A 24,903-nucleotide genomic window follows, 5' to 3' on the forward strand; every position below is an offset into this window, starting at 1 on the left:
ATCTGTGAAGGTGTTGCCATAGGAGATTAACATTTGAGTCAGTGGACTGGGGAAGGCAGATCCACCTTTAATCTGGGTGGGCACCATCTAATGAGCACCCAGCAAATAGAAAGCCGGCAGGAAAGTGTGAAAACGCTAGACTGGCCTAGCCTCCCAGCTTACATCTTTCTCCTGTGCTGGATGCTTCCTGCCCTTGAACATTGGACTCCAAGTTCTTCAGCTTTGGGGCTCAGATTGACTTCCTTGCTCCTCAGCTAGCAGATGGCCGATTGTGGGACCTTGTGATTGTGTGAGTTAATACTACTTAATAAACTCCCCTTTATATATATATATATCTCCTATTGGTTCTGCTCCTCTAGAGAACCCTGACCAATACACTCATGTTGGCAGTCCCCATGAGAGCACTAGCTCTTTGGATCTTGGATTTTGCAGTGTATCCTGGAATGATTGGATTTTGCATCTTACTCTTAAAGACCACAGGGCGATGTGGGGCAAGCCCTCTACTTTTTGGCTCCCAGTATCTCCCACAGTCTAAAACACAAGTTTTGGAAAGGCAGTTTTCTGTCAACTTTGTGTTTTTCTGTTTCTTGAGAGTAAACCCCAGTGATGCATTGGCTTCAGTAGAATTCAGGAGCAGTAACCCATAGTGTTCACTTCACTGGGCAAGTGATGATTAATTTGAAATGAGAACAATAGGAATGAGACTTAACAAGCAGGAAAAAATTAGGTTAAATATTAATATAAGAAAAAATTTTATAGAGAATTTGTATTAGTCAAGCTCCCAGCAGGAAACAGGTGGCACAATACAATTATAATTGACAAGTGGTTCATAAAGGGACAACTCACAAAGGTTCGTGCTGGATATGGGGAATGGTGAAGCTGTTAACCTTTCTAAGCCTACAGGGAAGAGTGGGGGTGGTGGTAAAAATCTGGGAGTCAGAGTCATGTACAGAGGATCCCTGAGAGCCTGTGTTGCTTTCCTTTGAGAGACACAGCCAGCCTGAGGCTGCAGGGAAGGAACTAGGGGAATAACTCCCCCAGCCTCACTTTCTTCCCTCCCTGTGGTCTTTCTGCTAGGGGTCCCTATTGGTTGAGACTCACTGGAGACCAGAGTGCAGAGTAGCTCCCCTGAACCAGTCTGCATAAATCAGCCTTTCCCATGGGTAGACTAAAGGGAGAGTAAGTGTGGAGAGAGGCTGTGGCAGGGCAAATAGGAGATGTCCCACACGTAGATGTCAGTGGTCCAGTGTAGAGTGAGTTTCTAAAGTACGCTGCAGACATCATTCTTTTTGGACAACATTTGGATATAATATAACTGCAGATTTATCTTACAATTTGAGTGTCCTTTCCGGCTGCCATAAATTCAGATGTCACAGGCAAAAGAATGAAATTTTGATACCAAACCTAGCGAAATGTGTTCTATGAAATTGACTTTGTAATAACAAGGTGCCCCTGCAAAGAGGAAATACCCATCAATAATAAAACTGTGTGCATTGTATTTTGCAGTTTACAAAGGACTTTCATATAAATCATTTTATGTGACTCTCACAATAATCTCGTGAGGTAAGTGGGAAGATCGATCCACTTAATGGATGAGAAAAGTCTCACAGAATTAGCCTAAGATATCACAGCAAACAAGTGGGAAAGCCTGAATTTGAGCCAGGTCTCCAGATTTCAGATTCAGGTCAACACCTGCCCTGTGTGACCTGCACAGGAAGTTGAGGGTTGCAGGGCCAGAGACCCTGAAGCTGCTGAGAGGCGAAGCTGAGCAAGGCCTTTTTTTTTTCAAGATGGAATCTCGTTGTTGCCAGGCTGGAGTGCAGTGGTATGATCTCGGCTCACTGCAACCTCCACCTCCTGGGTTCAAGCGATTCTCCTGCCTCAGCCTCCTGAGTAGCTATCACTACAGGTGTGTGCCACTACACCCAGCTAATTTTTTTTTTTTTTTGTATTTTTAGCAGAGATGGAGCTTCACCATGTTGGTCGGCCTGGTCTCGAACACCTGATCTCAGGTAATCCACCCGCTTTGGCCTCCCAAAGTGCTGGGATTGCAGGTGTGACTCACCACACCTGGCCTATTTTTATTTTTTGCTTTCTGAGACAGGATCTTGCTCTGCTGCCCAGGCTGGAATGCAGTGGTGCAATTATAGCTCACTGCAGCTTCAACATCTAGTGCTCAAGCATTCCTCCTGCCTCAGCCTCCCAAGTAGCTGGGACCATAGGTGAATGCCACCATGCCCAGCTAATTTTCTAATTTTTTTTTTTTTTGTAGAGACAGAGATGGTGGGGGGAGTGAGAGGTGGGGGGTCGAGAGGTTTGGCAGGGGCGGGGGGGTTGCTATGTTTCCCAGGCTGGTCTAGAACTCCTGGGCTCAGGTGATCCTCCTGCCTCCCACAGCTCTGGGATTCCAGGTGTGAGCCACCAGAGGGCCTCCATAGTTAGTTCTGTCATCCCTTCCCCGAAAATCTTCTGCTGCAGCCTGGCCCCACGTTATTTGACTCTGAAATGCTATATATATACACAGCACTTCTAACTCCACTGCTTTGCAGAAACCTTTAATAATTGTCCATTATAATATGCCCACAGAAAAGTGCATAAGACGTACAGGTAAGCTTAGCAAAGAATTGGATAGTGGGCAACACTTCCCCACCAAGCCCTCGGTAAAGACAGAGCACAGCATCCCAGAAGCCCCCAATATCCCCTGTCAGTCATGACCACAGTTGTGAGTGCTCTCCTGACCTTGGTGGTCACTGTGTACTTGCTTTTCCTGATAGTTTTTACCATGAGGTGTATATGCTTTAATTGCAGAATGTCATCGTGCCTGCTTTTGAACTTGACATAAATGGAATCTTCCAGTATGTCCTTGTCTGTACCTTCTTTCACCCTTAGGCCTGTGAGATCCGTCCGTGTGCTGTGTGTATCTGTAGTCATTCTTCTTTGTTGCTGTGTAATATTCCTTTTTTTTTTTGAGACTCCAGCCTGTTGCCCAGGCTGGAGCACAGTGGCATGGTCTTGGCTCACTACAGACCCTGCCTCCTGAGTTCAAGTGATTCTCCTGCCTCAGCCTCCCAAGTAACTGGGATTACAGGCACACACCAACATGCCTGGCCAATTTTTTTTGTTTTGTATTTTTAGTAAAGACTGGGGTTCACCATGTTGGCTAGGCCTGATCTTGAACTCCTGACCTCAGGTGATCCACCTGCCTCAGCTTCCCAAAGTGCTGGGATTACAGGCATGAGCTGCTGCACCCAGCCCTGTATAATATTCTGTTGCTCCAACTCCTGTAGCATGGGTGTGAGCCATCTCTTTGTAGCATCACCTGGGGTGCCAGTGCGTGTGTTTCTTCAGGGAATATACCTTGGGAGTGCATGGCCCAGGGCAGAGGGTAGTGTAGCTTCACATTTAGTGGATGCTGCCACCCAGCCTCCCAAGTTGGTTGTATCTGTGTGTGCTCCTAGTAGTGGTGACAGGATCTTAGTTGCTCCACCTCCTTGCCAACATTATGTACTGTCAGACTTTTTAGTTGACTTTGGAACATTTTTTTTTTCTGCAAAAGTAACCCCACTGGTTATCATCGGGCTAAGCCCCTTGTGTTATTTTCTCCTCCCCATGCTCCTGTCCGCTCCGGTTCTCACCCATTCTGTGGACAGGAGTCAAGCGCTTATTCTTTTTTCTTTGAGATGGAGTCTTGCTCTGTCACCGAGGCTGGAGTGCAGTTTCTCGATCTTAGCTCACCACAACCTCTGCCTCTCAGATTCAAGGGACTCTTCCCTCAACCCCTCAAGTAGCTGGGATTACAGGCATGTGCCACCATGCCCAGCTAATTTTGTAGTTTTAGTAGAGACGGGGTTCTACCATATTGGCCAGGCTGGTTTCAAACTCCTGACCTCAAGTGATCTGCCTGTCTCAGCCTCCCAAAGTGCTGGGATTACAGGCGTGAGTCACCATACCCAGCCCAAGTGCATATTCTTTGACCAGCCTTGTGCGAGGGCCCAGTGACCCAAGGGTGAACCCAAACAACAGGCAGCCCTCCCTGCACTCAGCCGGGCAGGGAACACAGACCCCGACCAAAGAGCGACAGAGAGACAGCCGGACTGGAGGCTCTCAGCCCCTGCCGTCCCTCAGTGACCCCATTTTGGGAGCAGGTTACCTCTATCCCTCATCTTGTTTCAGGAACAGGCTTCTCTGAGTCTGGCATCACCCTGACTCCTTTCTTGTCTCCTCCGCATCCAAGTATCCAGAAAGCCTGTGGCTCCCCCTGAGAACATAGCCTGGCGCTTCCTACTCTTCTTCCTCATCACCCCCCTTCCTCATCATTCCCTAGTTCAAGCCACCCTCATCTCCCTCCTGGACCATTGAGGCAGCCTCTCTGCTCTCTCCTCCACCACTGTCCCCACACAGCCAGAGGGAGCCGGGCACAGTTGAGTAGGGCAGGAACCCTTTCCTGGCTGTGAGTCTCCCAAGAGAGAAGTCTGCCAGGCCCCAGGCGACCTGGCCACTTTCCTGTCTGCCTCCTTCCCTCCTCTCCTGCCACCATTCCTGGAACATTCCAGGTGGGTCCTACCTGGAGTCCTTTGTCCTTGCTGCCCCCTGGAGACAGTACCCTCCCTTCCTCCATCCAGGCAGCCTCTGCTGATGGTGGCCTCCCTTGGGGAGACCTTTCTTCCCTGCCGTGGGTCACCAGGAGCAGCCCCTGTCACCTTCTCTCTAGTACCCCCCCATGATGGTTACTTACCTTGTGACGTATGGGTCTGTTGGTTTATTTCATCTCCTGGCATAACTTGGCCTCAGGGCACTGGGGTAGGGGTAGAATAGCAGGGCCTTGCCCTGCATCTTGCTGTGTTCTCAGGGATTGTGGTGTTGAGGTCTCTGGGTAAATGTTGATTGATTGACTGGCTGACTGACTGAACTGTCGTAAGCCAGGCTGCCGAGTGTCTAATGGGGACCCTCCCTGGGTAGAGCACAGCAGGCAGGTTTTTTCCTGAGGAGGAAGTGCCACTCAAAGGAGGAACTTGGCCTCGGCTAAGGGAAGAGGAGGCTGAGGCAGCTGGCAGAACAGAGGTCTCTGGGTGGGGGAGTGCAGGGGGCCTTTGAGGAATTGAAGACGGATAGGTCGGTTCTTGGGTTGGTCTGGATTCCAGTCTTGACAGCCGCTTGAGCCTCTCGGGGCTGCTTCAGGTGTTCCTGGACATCCCTGAAGTTCTGCTCCTGACATGCTTATCCTGGTTCCTGACGCATCAATATAAGTGTAATTGTTATTTTTTTCCAACCAATTCAGTGGAGTGCTGGCCCGAGGTGGTGGGTAAACAGACTCAGTTGCTACCCATTTAGAGCCTGGCCTCTGGAGCCATCTGGGCACTCCTGCTTGGAGGCAGGGGAAGGCCTGGTGTGACCTTGGGCCCGGGGAGTCCTTATTCTGGATTCGGAAGATGATTCTGGATCATCTTCAGGGTGATTCCTAGGGAAGATGAACGGAGGGTTTGCGCATGCTGGCCCTGTGTCCGGCCAGTGCTCCCAAGCTGCTGCCTGGGCCTCCCTGAAATCCCAGGAGGTGGCTGCACCCGTGTGACCCATTTCACAGATTAGGAGGTGAGGGTGGCACCAATGGTACGTCCTTGGCCCATTTTGCAAACTAGAGCAGATCTGGTGGTATCTCCTCCGTGGTCTGATGTGCATTTTTCTGGTAGCCAGTTAGGTGGGGAGCTTTCATATGTTCATCAGGACTCCTGTGAAGGAAGGGACTTCAGGGCACTTTCCTTTTTTTTTTTCTTTTTGAGAGAGAATCTCACTCTGTCACCCAGGCTGGAGTGCTGTGGCGAGATCTTGGCTCACTGCAACCTCCACCTCCCAGGTTTAAGCAATTCTCCTGCTCAGCCTCCTGAGTAGCTGGGACTACAGGCACATGCCACCACACCTGTCTCACTTTTTGTATTTTTCGTAGACACAGGGTTTCATCATGCTGGCCATCCTATTCTCAGTTGTTTTTGTTTTGTATTTTTGTAGAGATGGGATTTCACCACATTGCGGTGGCTGATCTTGAACTCCTGAGCTCAAGCCAGCCTCCCAAAGTGCTGGGATTACAGGTGTGAGCCACTGTACCCAGCCCATGCTTGACTTTTTGTAATTCCCTTTGCATATTAAGCATCTTGTCAGTGTATGTACATGTGTGCTTGTGCACACACCCAACACTGAGTCTCTCAATTCATGAACGCGGTATGTCCCACCATTTGTTTATGTCTTCTCATTCATACTTTTCCAGCTGAGGCCTTGCCCGCCTCTTCTGGGGTTTGTCCAAAGGTATTTCATGATGTGGTGGGGGTCTGTGCCCTCCACTCCCATGAGATGCTTTGCACCATAGGTTTGGCCTTGCTGGGGGAGGACCTCATGGTTGTGGCAGGAGGCCACTTCTCCCATTCTCTGCTTCTTCCCTGACACCACCCCTGTACCCTGACAGAGGGTGGGCAGAGCACCCAGAAAGAAGGCTATAATTTTCCTGAACGATTTCAAGGGCTAATTAAAGGTTTGCCTTGACTAATCAGCTTACGGTTTAATTGTCAGGGAACAGGCTCTGGGATGCAGGAAGCACCTCAGCTGGGGTCTCCCCACAGCATGGCAGGAAGGAGCCAGGGTCCCTCCCTACACTGTGGGGGTGGCAGGATACGGGGATACCCCAGCACCCTCCAGTGAATCAGTGGGGGTTTCTCCATCCTCCTTCGTGCTGTGACAGGTGGAGGATAGCAGGTGCAATGGAGATGACAGCCGATTCCTCCCCTTATTCTCATAATTTCCCAGAGCCCCCTGCCAGGGAGGGGCCGGCCCTCCCCGCTTGCCTGCAGCACCCCAGCCTCTCTGGCCTTTGTGGAGTGCTCTGACTTCATTTATTCTGTGGCTCTTGTCTTAAAGGTCAGCACCTCTGGGAAGCCTCAGGCCTCCCTCCTGCCAGAGCTGGAGATCAGCCTTAAGGCCCCTTGCCAGCTCTGGGGATCACGGTTGTTCATCCACTGCTCCTCCTGCAGACACTGAGAAGTACACTGAGGGGGATGCCTGAGTTGGGCCAGTGTCGGGGTACCCAGCAGGACAAAGGGTTTGGGACTGGAGCTCCAAGAAGGGGGCTGGGAGGGGATGTTCAGGCCCGGAGGACTGAGTGATGGCTTGGAAGCGGCTGGACCAGCAGTGGTTCCTGGGAGTTTGTGAAGCGGGAGGGAACCCTGGAGATGGCCATGACAGGCCTGGCTTCATTCCTTGCCTTCTTCAGCGGGCCCCAGACTCCGCCCTAGGTGGGGGAGGGTGAGCTGGAGAGGGCCTTCTGGGCACTGTCCCCCCATCACTTTGTCTCAGTCTCACTTTACAACCTCCCCTACCCAGGCCTCGGGGCTGGATCTGCCCTCCTGCCCACTCCCCAATCTCTTCCTCACCCTTTGGCTGCACCTTATGGTCACCTGGGATGGGGAGGGTTCACTGCAGAAGCCCAAGCTGGACCATTTGATGCTGACTCTCCAGCTGTGGGGTCTGGGCCTGGGGTTTTCAATGCTCCCGTGGTGACTCTAACATGCTTCTGAGCCAGGGTGAGAGCTACCGACTTGCAGGAATGGCAACGCGTTTTAGCTTTTGGCGTGTTCTGGGTGCTTTTTGAAGCTTCTGACATGGAGGGGTTAAGTCACGGCATGCCACAGGGACGAGTGACTATGATTCTTGTGTTCCAGACAAGGCAACTGAGGCCCAGCAAAGGCCTCCGAGTGGGGCACTGCAGCCTCTGTCTCTGTCTTATCTTCCCATTTCTGGTCTGTCAGACATCTGTCTGGGTCTTCTCCATTTCACTCATCTCCATCCCTGCTTCTCTGCCTCTTATCTCCCTCCCCCACCCCACCCCTGCCTTTCAGCTTCCCTCCTCCCCTGGCAGAAGCTTCCCAGATTTCTTTTCTTTTCTTTTTTTTTTTTTTACTTATTTTTTTTGAGACAGCAGCCCACTCTGTTGCTCAGGCTGGAGTGCAGTGCCGTGATCTTGGCTCACTGCAACCTCCACCTCACAGGTTCAAGTGATTCTCCTGCCTCAGCCTCCCGAGTAGCTGGGATTACAGGTACCTGCCACCATGCCCTGCTAATTTTTATATTTTTAGTAGAGATGGGGTTTCACCATGCTGGCCAGGCTGGTCTCGAACTTGGGGTGGTCAGGAAAGGAGTCCTTGCTGCTCTGAGAACTGAAGGAGGGGAGGGGCAGCCCTGTGCCGGCACTGGGAAGTGAGCTCCAGGCAGAGGGACCAGCCCCTGTAAAGGCCCTGAGGTCTCCAGGGGATAAGAACAGAGAGGCTGAGATGTACAACAGCTGCCTGGTGGGGGATGAATTCTGGTTGGTCATGGAGTTCCTGGAATGAGGCGCCCTCAAAGACATTGTCACCCACACCAGGTGCTGCCGGGGCCTCAGACTCCTCCTGTGACATGAACAGGTCCCTTCCAGATTGCTTGGGTTGGAGCCACATCTCCAAACCAGCTGTGCTGCATCCCCCTTGACCCCCCGGGCATGGGGTCGTGTCTTCCATTCCTCCAGCTCCAGAGTGACATCAAGCTGTCTTAGGTTTCTCCCAGCCCAAGGCAGGGCTTCATTCCCCTCAGCCCTTGGGGGGCTGTCCACCCACCTGCTCACCCCCACCAGCAGGATGAACGAGGAGTAGATCTCGGCCGTGTGCCTGGCAGTGCTGCAGGCCTTGTTGGTGCTCCACAACTAGGACATCATCCACTGAAACATCAAGAGTGACTCGATCCTGCTGACCCCTGATGGCAGGGTGAGGGGACAGGCGGTGGGCTGCGGGGGGTCGGGGTTCCAACGGCAGGGCTTCCCTGTCTCTCCCCATCCCCTTTGAGGGTAGGTAGGCTCAACCCCCTAGGCCTGTGTCGAGGATCTGGGACTTCATCTGTCCCTGATGCAGCCCAGAGTCGGGCTCCAGCTCTTTGGGGGCTCTGTGCAGTGGGAGGACACAGGCTGGTGGGGGCTTTGCAGTGGGAGAACACAGGCTGGCAGGGGCTCTGCACAGTGGGAAGACACAGGCTGGTGGGGGCTCTGTGCAGTCAGAGGGCACGGGCTGATGGGGGCTCTGCGTAGTCGGAGGGCACGGGCTGGTGGGAGCTCTGCACAGTGGGAGGGCACGGGCTGGTGGGGGCTCTGCGCGGTGGGAGGACACGGGCTGGTGGGGGCTCTGCAATGGGAGGACACAGTCTGGTGGGGCCTCTGTGCATTGGGAGGGCACGGGCTGGTGGGGGCTCTGTGCATTGGGAGGGCACGGGCTGGTGGGGGCTCTGCAGTGGGAGGACACAGTCTGGTGGGGCCTCTGTGCAGTGGGAGGACACAGGCTGGTGGGGGCTCTGTGCAGTGGGAGGACACGGGCTCCTCGGGGCTCTGTGCAGTGGGAGGACACAGGCTCGTGGGGGCTCTTCCATCAGCACTGGATGCTGGGCCCAGGGGCAGGGTTCTGGGCAGACAGCGCAGCCCCCACCACAGGCTTCTCCCTCCACTGAAAAGCCACTGCCTGCCCAGCTCCGAGGTTGGGCCATGAACCCAGCCCTATCTCCCATACTTTGGACTGAGGTTCTGAACCCCAGGCTGTGGCAGGGTGGACGTGACTTTCTGTAGGAAAGGGCCCTTGACTCCAATGAAATTCTTGCAGAAGTGTATGACTCCATCCCATCCCCCAAGGAAAATAAAACGGCACCAGTCAGTGTAGGCAGAGGCAGAGAGAGCTCTTTCACTGACAGTCCGTGGAAATCTCAGGATGTCCACAGATATGTTTTGGGGGTGATGTCTGTAGGCCACCTGAGATTGTCCTCCCATGGTTGTGGGGGTATTCTCTGGAGACAAGAAGACCCATAGAGATCCTCAAAATTCAGAAAGTGGGCCAGGTGCAGTGGTTCACACCTGTAATCCCAACACTTTGGGAGGCCGAGGTGGGCGAATCATGAGGTCAGGAGTTCGAGACCACCCTGACCAACATAGTGAAACCCTGTCTCTAGTAAAAATACAAAAAATTAGCTGGGCGTGGTGGCAGTCGCCTGTAATCCCAGCTACTTGGGAGGCTGAGGCAGAATTGCTTGAACCTGGAAGGTGGAGCTGCAGTGAGCCAAGATTGCACCATTACACTCCAGCTTGGACTACAGAGCAAGACTCTATCTCAAAAAAAAAAATCATAAAGGGGCCCACAGTTCCTAAGAAGGTATGGGGGGCCTGGTTGTTGTAGAGGTGGGCTATGGCCCCTCACAGACCCAGAGCAGGGCTGCCTTCCTCTCCAACCCAACACAAGATGCTCCAGGGCAGCAGGGCCCCAGGGCCCCAGGGCACAGGCTTTCAGGGCCACCGGTTCCCAACCCCACCTGGCCTTTGCTGTCTGCAGTACTCAGGCTCCCAAGAGCCCTAGAGGCCATCAGGCAGGGAGATGGGGGGATCCTGTTGGAGGTGAGTCACCCGAGAGCCCCCACCAGGAGGTGGTAGAACTCCCCAGTGGTCTGGCTCTGGAGCCCAGCTCTGACCTCTGGGCTGCACATCGTGTCTGAAGCTGAGGAATTACACAGGCAGACGCCCCTGCTCACCCTTCCGCTGTGCCAGCTCTGCTGACCCCACTGCCTCTGTCCTGCCCCAGGTGAAGCTGTCAGACTTCGGGTTCTGTGCCCAGGTGAGCAAAGAAGTGCCCTGGAGGAAGTTGCTGGTCGACAAACCCTACTGGATGGCCCCAGAGCTCATCTCCCGCCTTCCCTATGGGCCAGAGGTGAGCCCCAGGGTGGCTTGGTTGTCCTGCTGTTGGCAGCTCTAGTCCAGCTGCAGTGCTGGCGGGAGGTGGGGCTCAGCCTGGGGAGTGGTTGCCAGGAATGGTGCTCTGGATGAGGAGGTACTGCAGGCATGCATATGTTCATGAATTCATTCATTCTTTATTTTCTTTCTTTTTGAAATGGAGTCTTGCTCTGTTGCCCAGGCTGGAGTGCAGTGGTGTAATCTCAGCTCACTGCAACCTCTGCCTCCCTGGTTTCAAGTGATTCTCTTACCTCAGCCTCCTGAGTAGCTGGGATTACAGGTGCCCACCACCATGCCCAGCTAATTTTTGTATTTTTAGTAGAGACGGGGTTTCACCATGTTGGCCAGGCTGGTCTCCAACTCCTGACCTCAGGTGATCTTCCTGCCTTGGCCTCCCAAAGTGCTGGGATTACAACCATGAGCCACTGCTTCCAACCTTGGCTCTGATTTCTGAGTGATGTCTTCAGGCAGGCCGCTTTCCCTTTGTGGGAGCAGAGCCCACCCCAGCAGTTATGGGAAATGTCTCCTGCCTATGGGCTCCCCTCTTTCCATGGCTGTTTTGGGTAAAGTCCCCAGCTTGGCTCATAAAGCCTGAGCAGGTGCACACTGCCTTGCTTTGACAGGATAAAGCAAGAAGTGAGCCCACCCTGGATCCTGAGGCTCTGAGCTTGATGGAGCCCAGAGTTCCCTCCAGGCCGCTTCCTTCACAGATCTTGAAGCTGAGGTCAAGACGAAGCAGGGGCAGATCCCGGGTGCTCCCCAGGCAAAGAGAGCTGATCTCGGGGCTGGGGTCACAAGCCTCCTCTCCTGCCACGTTTAGGGCCCTAGAGCCAGGGAGGATGAGAGACCAGAGGCCTTTAGTTCACCCCTGGGGCTGGACAGAGGCTCAGCCTGTGCCGCATCCCGAAGCTGTTCTGGCCAGTCTGAGCCACGGCCCCTTTAAGAGGGGGTGGTGCTTCAGCTTGAGGCCAGGGACGCTGCCTGCGTGCGTGCCCTACGGAAGCCAAGACTGCGCTTCCTGCGAGGATCCGGCGTTAGCCGCGGCTTGGCTGGAGGGAGTCAGCAGAGGCCGCGGTCCCCCTGGTCGGAGGGCGTCAGCAGAGGCGGTGGCAGCACCCCCCATCACGCTGAGGGAGTCAGCAGGGGTGGCGGCGGCCCCCTGTGCCGGAGGGAGTCAGCAGAGGGGGCGGCGCCCTCCCCCCCTCCACCCAGCCAGAGGGAGTCAGCAGAAGCGGGGGCGTGGTCAGAGCGAGTTTCTTCGGAGAAGCCGAGGTGGCTTCCACGTGTTGGTGGAGGAGGAGGCAGATCTCTGCGGTAAGTGGCGGGGACTCATACCCCACCGGGAACCCTGGTCCAGGCCTCCCTGCTCCTTGTTCGCGGCTCCCTGCTTTTCGGCCCTGACTTCTTTGTGAGTATTTGGGTCCCAGTCGTATGCGTGGGGCCGGTTGTGGGGTCCTCGCCATGGCAGCATCTGCAGCCGGTTTTGCCTGGAAGGCTTATGCCGGTGTGTGACCCGCATCCAGCGTCTAGGAGTGCACAGGCCCTGAGCCATGGTGAAGCCCGGGACCCGGGTCCCTCCGAACCTGACAGGTCTCTGAGCTGGGGTATCCCAACTTTCATTTCTACCAACAGTGTATGAGTCCCCCCCCCCCCTTTTTTTTTTGAGACGGAGTTTCCCTCTTGTTACCTAGGCTGGAGTGCAATAGCACGATCTTGGCTCACCGTAACTTCCACCTCCTGGGTTCAAGCAATTCTACCTCAGCCTCCTGAGTAGCTGGGATTATAGGCACGCGCCACGATGCCCAGCTAATTTTTTGTATTTTTAGTAGAGTTGGGGTTTCACCATGTTGACCAGGATGGTCTCGATCTCTTGACCGCGTGATCCACCTGCCTCAGCCTCCCAAAGTGCTGGGATTACAGGCATGAGCCACCTCGCCCAGCCCCATTCCTACTTTTTTTTTTTTAAGAAACTGAGTCTGGCTCTGTCACCCAGGCTGGAGTGCAGTGCCACAATCTTGGCTCACTGAAACCTTCACCTCCTGGGTTCAGGCAATTCTCCTGTCTCAGCCTCCTGAGTAGCTGGGACTACAGACGTCCAACATGATGATGCCAGGCTAATATTTGTATTTTTAGTAGAGATGGGGTTTCACCATATTGGTCAGGCTGGTTTCAAACTCCTGACATCAGGTAATCCACCCAACTAGGCCTCCCAAAGTGCTGGGATTACAGGTGTTAGCCACCTTGCCTGGCGAATTACAGTTTCCTAATGCATAGTTCATTTTGAGGACCTAATCTCTTATCTGTTGTTTGACTTTATGTCTGCAGAATTGTCCTAATCTCTTATCTGTTGTTTGACTTTATGTCTGCAGAATTGTCTGGTCAGGTTCTAGATTGGATTCTTCTGCTTTGTCTGCTTTGTTTTTTTGTGTGTGTGTACATGTTGATCTCGTCATTTCAGATTCTTCTAAATACTTGGGCCTACCTGCTCCAAGCTAGCTTAGAGGAGGAAGAGTAGTCTCCTGCCACCCATGCTGGAGGCTGGAGCCTGCAGTATTGCCTCGCCTCACTGTTGTGGTTGGTGGCAGTGACTGAGACTACAGCGCAACTGGAAAGGTAAAAAGATGGCAGGATAGGTTCACCATCCTGGCCTGCAAAACCTGAGGCATGGGGAATGGCTTTGGGGTGTCCTGCCATGGGCAGTGGGCACTATTCAGGGTGTCACTGCTGGTGTTGGCAGGGCTGGTTGGGGGGGTTATTTGAGGCACCACTGCCCGTGGAGGTGAGAGGGTTGGGGGCCCTTTCCTGGGGTGTGCTGCCCATTGCTGGGGGCTGGGTTGGGGCCTGTCCCAAGCGGTACTGCCAGCAGAAGTGGGGCATTTTGTGGGCACTGTCCAGGGATGTACTGCCCTAGGTGGGGGGTGAGTTGGAGGAGCTATCAGGTGCTGCAATGCCTTTGTCTGGGATGGGTTGGTGGCACTGTGGGGTGCAACACTGCCAGCGGTGAGGGATGGGTTGGGGATGCTATCAGGTGTTACATTGCCCCCAGTGGGTGGGGGGGTGTCATATCCAGGACATCATTGCCTGTGTCTGGGAGCTGGTTGGGGGCGCTATCCAAGGCTGCATTGCCCACATGGGGAGCGGGTTGGGGGCACTATCTGGGGCTGCAGTGCTGGTGGTGGAGGATGATTTAGGGGGTGCTACACTGCTGGGGGGGGAGGGGTGGTGTTAAAGGCGCCATGGAGACTACACTGAGACAGAGGTTGGGGGGCTTGTTGGGAGAGCTACACAGGGTTGGACTGCCTGTGGAGGTGGGTAGAGGGTTGGTGGGGGAACTCTTGGGGCCAGATACACAGCCTGAGTAGTGGGGAGGCGGCGGGTGGGTCAGGTGCTCTCAGGGATCTGCGCTGCCTGGTAAAGAGCGGGTGAGTGTGCTATTCCAGGCTGCGTGGGTTGTGGCAGGGCAGGTTGGGTGCGCTATCGGGCTACCCAAGCTAGCCATGGTGGCACTTCCCAAGGTGGAGAGGGAGTTTGGAGTGCTCTCCATGGCCGAACTACCCAAGGCAGGGAGTTGGTTCAGGGTGCTATCCGGGGCCGCACTGTTCCCGACAGTGAGTTAGGGGAGTGAGTTAGGACACTCACTATTCAGGGTTGCAGTGCCCGCAGTGGGGGGTGGTTTGAGTGCCATATGGGGGCATTGCTGCCTGTGGTGGGGGTCTGCTTGGGGATACTATCTGTGGCTACACTGCCCACCTCAGGGAGTCTACTGGGGTGCTATCCCGGGCTGTACTCACCATGGCAGGGGGGTGGTCTGCAGGTGCCATCAAGTGCTGCAGTGTGTAAGGCAGGGACAGGTTAGGGGCTGCCATCACGTGCTATGCAGCCGGTGGTGACAGATGGGGTGTTGGCACTATCCTGGGGCTACACTGCCGGTGGTGGGGGATGGGGTGTTGGCACTATCCTGGGGCTACACTGTCGGTGGTGGGGGTTGGGGTGTTGGCTCTATCCTGGGGCTACACTTATGGTAGCAGCAGGTTAGGGGCTCTGTCGGAAGCTGCACTGCCAGTGGCAGGCAATGGATGTTTCAGTGACAGCAGTGGTCTCTGAGAGAGGAGTGGTCCTCCTTTCCCCAGACTCTAAACTCCAAAGGGCCATCTTCTCCTGCATGGTGGGCACACGTTTATGAGAAAATCCTGATCACAGCAGGGCACCCAGACCCATCATGGTTCCCAGGCTCGAGCCCTCACATTCTGTGTTGCGGAGACTGCCAAGGATGCCCAGGCATGCCCTGTCATCATGGGGTGACAGGGCCCTGTGGGTGGAGGTCTCGGGAATGGGAACCAGCATGTTGGTGGGGAGGGCTGGTTGGGGCTGAGTTTCTGCTGCTACTGCTTCCCGAGCACAGCCTGGGTGGTCCCAGTGGTTCCTGTGGAGTGGGAAGCCCAGGCATCATGGTGTCTCCAGTCTCTACTCCCTAGCCAGTTTGGGACAAAAAAAAGATGCTGTGGACTTTGGAGGGTGGGTGGTGAGTGCCTTCACTGAAACTGGCCTGTGGCACCCAGTGGCCAGCATGACAAGGTGGGGGTCTAATGCTACCACTCTGTGTGTCCCGTTCTAGGCTTTTCTGGCTTTGCCCTCCTAGCTGCTCAATGCCATGAGAAGGAAGAGCCATCTGCTGCATGCCGGAGGCTGGAGCCTGTGGCACCATGGCTCACCTCGCTGCAGTGGGTGGCAGCAATGGAGACTGCAGAGCGCCAGAGAGGTAGGAGCGTGGCTGGCTGCCACCAGGGCAGGGACAGGGGTGCAGAGGTGGCCAGGTGGCAGCCTCTGAGGCGGCCTTGGGCCCTCGATCCCCTGCTGCTGGTTACGGCAGGCAGAGCTGGGGTTGCCACCACTTCTGCCATGCCATGTGCAGGTGGCAGCTGCAGTTGAGCCTGTGGCAGAGGGTGGCAGTGCAGGTCCCAGACCTGAGTGAGGCCTGAGGGTCGTAGAATACTCCCCTCCCACCCTAGGATCACTCCTCTTTGGCAGCTTCCTGAATGCTGGGCTGCCGGTCTCTACACTGTGCGGCCACTGGAATGGGGCTGAGTGCCACTTCCTGCCCTCCTGCAGCTGGGGCTTCACTGCCTCCATTAGGGCCACGGTGGCATCTGACCCTTGGTTCTGTGCTGCTGGCCGCCGCATGCATGTCCAGGATTGCCACCACTGCTGACGTGCACCATCTGCAAGAGGCAGCTACAGCTAAGTACATGGCATCGGCTGGCAGGGCTAATTTCAGAAGACCCAAGGGCTGTCCAGCAGACTGCCCTCCCATCCTAGGGCCCCTCTTCCTTGGCCTATGCACAGAGCAACGGGTGGCGGTTGCTGGCTGCTGTGCAGCCACTGGATCCTCGAGGCTGACTGGCCGGTTCCTGCTTTCCTGCAGCAGCAGGGCCGACTGCCTGCGTGAGGAGCTGTGGAGGCTTCTGGCCCTGGGATCCTCACTGCAGTGGAGCAGGCGGGCAGCATCAGTGGTTGTCACTGTGGCTGCTGCATGGCCGTGTGCAGGTGGCAGCTGCAGCTGAGCCCAAGGCAGAGGCTAGCCCTAGACAGCCCAAAAATTCTCAGTGCACCACCTAGGGTCCATCTTCCTTGCCCCCGCCCAGAGTGCGGGGTCTGGGTGCTGGGCCCTGTGCAGCCTTGGGGGTGGGGCTGAGTGCCGGTTTCTGCTCTTCTTCTCCCTTTTTGGCCCTGGTCCAGGGTGCTGGTTGTGGGTGCCAGGTACCCTGCAGCCACTGGGATGGGGCTGAGCGCCAGTTCCAGTCCTCCTCCTGCTTTGAGGCCTGATTAGGCGCCGCAGCAGGGTCTCGCCCTTGGGTCCGCGTTGCTGGTGGAAGCAGGCAGGATCAGGGGTTGCACCGCTGCTGCCACATGCCATCTGTAAGTGGCAGGTGCAGCAGAATGCATGGGAGGCCACAGGGCTGGTCTCAGACAGCCTGGGAGTCACCCAGGGCACCTACCTCCACCCTAAGATCTGTGCTTCTTTTACCCAAGCCCAGAGTGTGGAGTCGCAGGCTCTGGGCCCACTGCAGCCCCTGGGATGAGGCTGAGTGCTGGTTTCCACCCCCTTGCAGCTGTGCCGCTGACCGCCTAAATTAGGTGCCATGGTGACATCTGGTCCTGGGTTTCCTGCTGCTGGTTGGGGAGGATGGGTCCAAGGGTTGCCACTGATACTGACTTGCGCCATTTCCAGGTGGCAGCTGTGGCTAAGCCCACAGCAGATTCTGGCAGGGCTGCTCCCAGAGGGCATGAGGATCACAGAGTGTACTGCCCTCCTGCCAACCCACCCTAGGGTCCACTTTTCCTTGGCCCTGGCCCAGAGCACAGGTTTGTGGGCACTGGGCACTGTGCAGCCACAGAGTTGTGACTGAGCGCCTCCTGCCCTCCCGCACTTGCGGGCTGACTGTAGCAATATGTGGTCCTGGGTTCCATGCTACTGGGGCCAGTGTCCAGGGTTGCCGCCACTGCTGCCCTGTGCATGTACTGCAATAGTCTGATAGCTGAGCCAGCTACTGAGTGCCTGACAGAACTGGTGGTGTAGACAGTGAGGATAGGCTACACAAAGGGAAATCCATGGCGCCAGGTGGGCAGTTGGGATGGTGTAAGATTTCATCACGCTTCTTGGAATGGCATGCAAATGAAAACTGAACATTTTACTTCTGGAATTTTCCATCTGATATTTTTGGGATGTACACAGGGAACTGAAACTGAAAGCTACACTGTGGATAATGGGAAACGACTATGCCTCTTAGTTTTTATATTAGTTTTCTGTGGTTGCTGTAGCTGATTATCACTCACTTAGCCACTTAATATAACACAAGTTTATTATCTTTAAGTTCTGGAGGTCTGAGTTTGAAATGCATCTTACTAGTATAAAATCGGGATATTGTCAGGGCTACATTCTTTTGGAGATGCTGGGGGAGAATCTGTTTCCTTGCTTTGTCCAACTTCTATAGAGGCTGACTGCATTCCTTAGCTCATAGCCCCTCTTCCATCTTCAAAGGCAACAGCTTAGCATCTTCAAATCTCTCTCCTGACTCTCCTACCTTCCTCTTCCATCTTTTTTTTCCCTCAAGACAGGGTCTTAATCTTTTCTCCAGGCTGGGTGCAGTGGCATGATCATGGCTCACTGCAGCCTTGACTTAGCTGGGCTCACATGATCCTCCCACTTTAGCCTCCCACATAGGTAGAAGTACAGGTGGGTACTACCACTCCCCGTTAATTATTATTATTATTATTTTGTATATATCATAGAGACAGGGTTTTGCCATGTTGCCCAGGCTGATCTTCTTTAAAATAATTTTTAAATTTTACTTTAAGTTCTGGGGTACATGTGCAGAACATGCAGGTTTTTTACACAGGTATACATGTGCCATGGTGGTTTGCTGCAGGTGTCAACCTGTCATCTAGGTTTTAAGCCCCACATGCTTTAGGTATTTATCCTAATGCTCTCCCTCCCCTTTCCCCCTACCCTTGAAAGGCCTCAGTGTGAGATGTTCCCCTCCCTGTGGCCATGTGTTCTCATTGTGCACCTCCCACTTACAAATGAGAACGTGCAGTGTTTGCTTTTCTGTTCCTGTGTTAGTTTGCTGAGGACAATGGTTTCCAGCTTCACCCATGTCCCTGCAAAAGACATGAACTCATTCTTTTTTATGGCTGTATAGTATTTCATGGTGTATATGTGCTGTATTTTCTGGACCCCCAAGGCTGGGAAGGCAGATTCTCACTCAATTTCCACCTTTTCCGCTGCCTTCTCTTCCCTCTGCCATCTTCTCCCTTTCCTTTTGTTCTTTGGAGAAAATAGGTCTGCAGCAGCCACTGAACTTTGTCTTGCTTTGTGTTCTACTCTTGGTCTCGCTTCCTTTCTTTCTCCTTCCACCTTGCCTGGCTGATTTTTCATCTCATCCCCTTGGGAAGACTTTTTGACGTCCTTAAAAATCTTCTCAAAAGTGAATTTCTGCTGATGGTTTAAATGGATGCCATTGTCAGCAGGGGTCAGCGATGACCCACCCATCTCCTATACTACTTCTCTTTGCTCTCTGGTTCCCACATTTGATTCTATTTTCTCCCACTTCCTTGGTCTGTTGGGTAGTACCGGCCTGCCCTGATCTCTAATGTGTGAATGGAGCGGAAGCTAAGCCGTCCTTCCTGGCTTTCCAACGAGCCAGCAGGTGGATCTTCAGACCTTCCTGCCTGTGTGGGCATCCAGAAAACTTTTGGGGTGTGTGGCCATGGAGACAATGGAATATTTATTGTACTACCTTCCTTAGACTTTCTGATGCAACCTGCCCTCTTTCCCAGGTTGCTGTGATGCTGCAGGGAGGTTTCTTAAATTTATCTTGTCAAAATAGCCTTCAAATCCTTTTGGAGAAGGAATTTCTTTTCAATCTCACAAGACAGAAACTATTCAAGGGAAGAATTAGGAACAAAGACAAGGCAGGAGAACTGGAGAGAACTCGGAGAGCATTTAGAGAAAAGCGGGGAAACGACTGTTGGGTTGGAAAATAGGAGCATGGATAAGTGGTGAGAGGAATGGAGATTACTTAATTGGGACAGAGAGGCTGACAGGTGGCTTATTAATAGGCTTTCAGTTTGTGGAGGGTTTGCACAGGGAGACTGGCTTCCCATTACCAGGGAAGAAAAGACACTGAAAGTGGGAGGTAGGGGAGTCCAAGGCTGAGGAAGAACTTCTAATCACAGGGTCCATTAATTATAGCAAGGGAGGATGGATCACAAGCTCTTCACCGAGTAGTCTTCCCAGATAAGAGCAGCACTGGGATGGTGGTAGTGCTTTCTGTGAGTCATCCGGTGCAGAGCTTCCTGATCACTTGTCCTCAGATAGTAGCAAGGTGGCTGCCTCAGCATCTCCAGGGACAGGTGGTAAAAATAGAACTTTCTGGGCCCTACCCAGACCTTCTGGTTTAGAATTTCTGGGAGGAAAGTCCAGGTGTCTGTATTCTTATACACCCCACCCCACCCCGGAGAAATGTAGAACTAACTCATGGAGAACCAAGAGGCTGGTGATGTGGAGAAAGAGGAAACAACTCCCCCAGATCCCTCTGATGTTCCCTGTAGCATCCTGCTAGTGCTTCCACTGCCCATGAGCTGCAGGAGCCCAGGCCATACCTGCCCTGGTGACTCTGTCCAGCATCCCCGCTGGGCCACTTGGAATGGACCCTGGGGCATCAAAACTGCCCTACAGCTCTGAAGAACCCCTGTGTCTCTCTTTAATCACAAGGGTGCTGGGAAAAATGCTCATTCCATGTTTTTGTTCTAGACTTCACTGGCAGTCACTGAAGTCTTAGGTGGCTGTTCTGCGGAGTTTTCCAATGCCAAGGGGTCCCTCAGACACAACCGGGGCCCCAAAGGGGCTAGAATGGAGCGAGTCTGGGAGTCAAGAGATGGTATCTCTCTTGAGCTTGGGCAGGCTATTTTACCTCTCCCCATCGCAGTTTCTTTCTCTGGAAAAGGATACCCCCAGCCTGGACAATCTCTAAGGTCCTTCCAGCTTTACCTTTCTGTCTCTGCTGGCTGTTTGAAGAACTGCAGTGCTTGAAGAGTATAAAGTCGTAGATTCAGTGTAATGTTTTTTAGTGAAATATTTTAAATTCAGTGTTTTTTTCTTTATATAACTTAACCTTGGGGATGTTGAGAAGGATGAGGGAAAATACACAAATACACCCAACTCCAGCGAGCTCTTCTTGTGTGTGGGCCTGCCGTTCACCATGCGTGACCATGCACACACTCTCTCGTCCCTTGGTGGCAGCAAAACCAAACTACACATGCTGTTCTTTGTATGTTTTTTTGTATGTTTCAAATGTGTAGCTTGGAATCAGTGAATATTGTTCATGGGAATACTAGGAAAGTTGGGGGCTGCAATCATTATTTCACACACTTCCTTGCTTGTTTCCTGCTGAATTCAAGATTGCAGTGTTACTTCAAAAAAAGTCAATTATTAATTGTGCTTGTAAGCTTTTGGGACCAGCCACACCCTGACACTTAAAAAATAATGAAATGTTAGTGTAAGAAAAATTGCTAGCTGTCTATCCCAACCCTCTATCTTAGTAACTGAACCTAATTTGGGGCACTTTCCTACCTACACTGTAATAGTAGATTTTCCAGTCTCCTGTATGGCTAGGTAAGTTGTAGACAATGATAGAGATAAATTACTGTAAGCTATCATTTAAGGAAGTTTTTTCTTTTTTTTTTTGTTAACGAGAGCTTGTTACATTGCTCAGGTTGGCCTTGAACTCATGGCCTCGCCTCCTCAAGCACCAGGACAACTGGCCAGAGCCACCATGGCCCCCAAGGAAGTCTTTTTTAAAAAAGTAAGAAAAGAATTCTTTTTTCCTTTCTCCCCTCCTCCCTTCATTTCTCCTTACTTCCTTTCTTCCTCCCTCCCTTCTTCCCAGAATGCAGTTGTAATGGCTGGAGTTCCAGCAGCCACTTTAGACCATAACATGGAAATGAAGCATTAAGGATGGCAAAGCAAAAAGCTAAAAGCCTGAGACACGATGACCATGGGGCTGCCATCCTACCCCAGGACTGTCTCCCTTCAGACATCTTTTATGTGAGAAAAGAATAAAGCCACTATTATCTTTTGTTTTACTTACACAGCTGAACCAAATTCTAATGAATCCATATAGGTTCATCCTGAGCAGATGATGCTCAGAGCAAGATGGAGCTCAGAGTGATTGGAGCACTGAGCAAGATGGAGCTCAGAGCAGATGGAACTCTGAGCAAGATGGAGCTCTGAGTATATGGAGCTTGGAGCAACATGGAGCTTGGAGCAGATGGAGCTCTGAGCAAGATGGAGCTCTGAGTAGATGGAGCTTGGAGCAAGATAGAGCTCAGAGCAGATGGAGCTCTGAGCAAGATGGAGCTTGGAGCAGATGGAGCTTGGAGCAGATGGAGCTCTGAGCAACATGGAGCTCTGAGCAGATGGAGCTCGGAGCAAGATGGAGCTCAGAGCAGATGGAGCTTGGAGCAGATGGAGCTCAGAGCAAGATGGAGCTCGGAGCAAGATAGAGCTCAGAGCAGATGGAGCTCAGAGCAGATGGAGCTCTGAGCAAGATGGAGCTCTGAGCAGATGGAGCTCAGAGCAGATGGAGCTCTGAGCAAGATGGAGTTAAGAGCAGATGGAGCTCTGAGCAAGTTAAAGCTCAGAGCAGATGGAGCTCTGAGCAAGATGGAGCTTGGAGCAGATGGAGCTCTGAGCAAGATGGAGCTTGGAGCAGATGGAGCTCTGAGCAAGTTAAAGCTCAGAGCAGATGGAGCCCTGAGCAAGATGGAGCTCAGAGCAGATGGAGCTCTGAGCAAGATGGAGCTAAGAGCAAGATGGAGCTAAGAGCAGATGGAGCTCTGAGCAAGATGGAGCTCTGAGCAAGGTGAAGCTCGGAGCAGATGGAGCTCAGAGCAGATGGAGCTCTGAGCAGGTTAAAGCTCAGAGCAGATGGGGCTTGGAGCAAGGTGGAGCTCAGAGCAAGATGGAGCTCTGAGCAAGATAGAGCTCTGAGCAAGATGGGGCTCAGAGCAAGATGGAGCTCGGAGCAAGATGGAGCTCGGAGCAGATGGAGCTCTGAGCAGATGGAGCTCTGAGCAAGATAGAGCTCAGAGCAGATGGAGCCCTGAGCAAGATGTAGCTCAAAGCAGATGGGGCTTCAATCAGATGGTACTCAGAGCAAGATGGAGCTTGGAGTAATTGGAGTTTGAAACCAGATGGAGCTCGGAGCAGATAGATCTCTGATCAACAAGGAGTTTCAAGCAAGGTGGAGCTTGGAGCAGATGTTGCTGGTATAAGATACACCTCAGAGCAGATGTTGCTGGTGGGGTGGCATAGGGAGGTTCGACCCCGGCAAATCAGGCAGAGGTGCCCCTTGCTCCCTGCAACACCGCCCGGGTCCTGGGGCCACAATGAACATGAGCAGAGGGTGTGAGCAAGAGGCAGGGGACCTGGCCTGGGACCCCAGCCCAAAGCTGGGAAGTCGCCTATCCCTGTGTGGGCGTGGACACTGGGGACTCTGGCTTTTCCAGCGGTTCGGCCACTTGATTAGGTTTATGCTCTGTGGGTGGTGGGGGGATGGAGTGTTGGGAGGATTGGCCCACCTGTAGGACTGGAGCTGCGGTAGATAGGTGCTCTCCTTTCCATTTCTCCTGGGAAGACATCCAAGAACTGTTTTATTACAAGGGGAGTTTGGAAAACATAGCTCACCTTCTGCTGTGTATTAGCCAAGAACAAGGTGTGAAGTAACTTCCCGATTATTGGGGATCCCTTTGTCCCTTCTTGAGATTAGATATCTTCATCAGTGAGGTTTTGCCTGGATGACCTCAGCACAATTGGTACGAAACCTGAGCCAACTGTTTCCTACTTTCCTGGTTGTTGTCTTAAGCTTCTCTCCCATAAGGTACCTTCCTATCCTTTTTATAACCTAAATTATCGCCTGAACTGTTTCAACTCCTACAGCTCTGGACAAGCTGCTTTTCATTTGATGGGTCCATCCAATCCCTGCACTTGCCCTGTTTTTCTCTAACCAGATCTTTGGCCGCTTCTGCAGTCTTTGGGTAAATGCTTGGGAGAATCATTTAAAGATATTTATTCTGCCATCATGGCCCTAGTACCTCAGGGGGCAGTAAGATGGCTTTTTAAGACTGGTCTAATCAGATCCTGATTTCTTTTCCCTTCCTAGGTTTTGAAACATGAATCCTTCACTCCTCCTGGCTGCCTTTTGCCTGGGAATTGCCTCAGCTGCTCTAACACATGATCACATATTAGATGCACAATGGCACAGGTGGAAGGCAAAGCACAAGAGATTATATGGCACTGGTGGCACCTGAAACTGTTTAGGGGAACCCCAGAGCGATGGGCCTTGCTATTGGGATCATATGGCTAGAGAGTAACTTCTAGAGGCTAGCTCTTACCAATAACTTAATGGCAACAATTATGAGCATGATATGGGTATACATCCCTGTTGTGTCTCAGCTTGGAGAATAGCTTCCAAAAGTGTCAAGCCTTCCCTTGCCATGGTTTCTCTTCCATCTCTGTCTGCAGATTTACTTGATGAGCACAGGTTGGCTTTTAGATAGAAATAAAGAGCATCAGTTACATGTTTGCCTCCAGAATGAAGAAAAATGGAGGACAGCAGTGTGGGAGACGAATGTGAAGATGACGGAGCAGCACAACCAGGAATACAGGCAAGGGAAACAGCTGCACAATGGCCATCTAATGGCACTGGCTTTGTGGACATCCCTTCATGGGAGAACCTGACGAAGGCACTGGCAACTGTGGGGCCCATCTCTGTTGCTGTTGATGCAAGCCATGTCTCCTTTCAGTTCTATAGAAAAGGTAAGCATCTTTCTTCATAGAAATCATTGCAGAAAGAGTAAGCCACCATGACGTACCAGCATGGTGGGGCGCTGTACATGTAGTATTCATACCCGATGTTTCCACTTGTTATGACGCTGAGCATATCTCCATGAAAATAAGTACTTCATAACTTTATAAATAGCTACATTGTTTATAGTATAGTTTAATTTACTTAAATATTATCTAATTGTTGTATTCATAGAACTCTTCCAAAGATTGTTACTTCTGTGATTAAATCTGAAAAGAGCCTTTTTATTCAAGGATTTTGGTGTTCTGTGCTTTTAAGACTGATATTCTAGAGTAGAATTACAAAAATAGTGGACTTTTATGCCTGTAGGAAAGTTTTTTATGAAAGATTATGCTAATTTCTATTTCTGCTAGTTGAGGATGAGAACCTAAATCCCTAACCTTGATAATAATAGATCTTGTTAAGCCTGATCTGGATTGCATGTCATTTCACTGACTTTAGAGATGCCTCCCTCCCTGTGGGTGACAGTGTGGGTTACTGTCAGGTGTCCTCGGGAGCTTCTCACCAAGCCCTCATTTTTTCTCTCAGGCATCTATTTTGAGTGACCCTAAAGACCTGGATCATACTATACTGGTGGCTGGCTACGGCTATGAAGGGCAGAGTCGGATAACAACGAATATTGGCTGGTGAGGAACAGGTATAAATTGCCAGAAAAATATTTGTAGTTGAAATTCAAAAAGGAATCCTTTTTTGCAATTAGTA

The 24,903-nt window shown here is 52.4% G+C and overlaps 1 protein-coding gene across 2 annotated transcripts in view; it reads left to right on the forward strand.

The window, feature by feature from the left end:
* The first annotated feature begins 770 nt into the window (after positions 1 to 770).
* Positions 771 to 24,903, forward strand: part of LOC100408163 (procathepsin L) — a 45,913-nt gene continuing 21,780 nt past the window's right edge. The window contains exons 1-7 of one of the 2 annotated variants that reach the window (XR_008480773.2): positions 771 to 2,012; positions 10,626 to 12,088; positions 13,233 to 13,387; positions 15,390 to 15,533; positions 21,049 to 21,138; positions 21,223 to 24,152; positions 24,730 to 24,838. Coding sequence is in view for 1 of the 2 variants with exons in the window: in XM_078365972.1 (XP_078222098.1) it covers positions 24,117 to 24,152; positions 24,730 to 24,827 (134 nt within the window). In the remaining variant the exon portion in view is untranslated. Of the gene's footprint in view, positions 2,013 to 10,625; positions 12,089 to 13,232; positions 13,388 to 15,389; positions 15,534 to 21,048; positions 21,139 to 21,222; positions 24,153 to 24,729; positions 24,839 to 24,903 lie in introns of those variants that run through there. The other variant, XM_078365972.1, reaches the window with a different exon arrangement.

This window comes from Callithrix jacchus, chromosome 1 (genome assembly GCF_049354715.1).
Source record: "Callithrix jacchus isolate 240 chromosome 1, calJac240_pri, whole genome shotgun sequence".
NCBI lineage: Eukaryota > Metazoa > Chordata > Mammalia > Primates > Cebidae > Callithrix > Callithrix jacchus.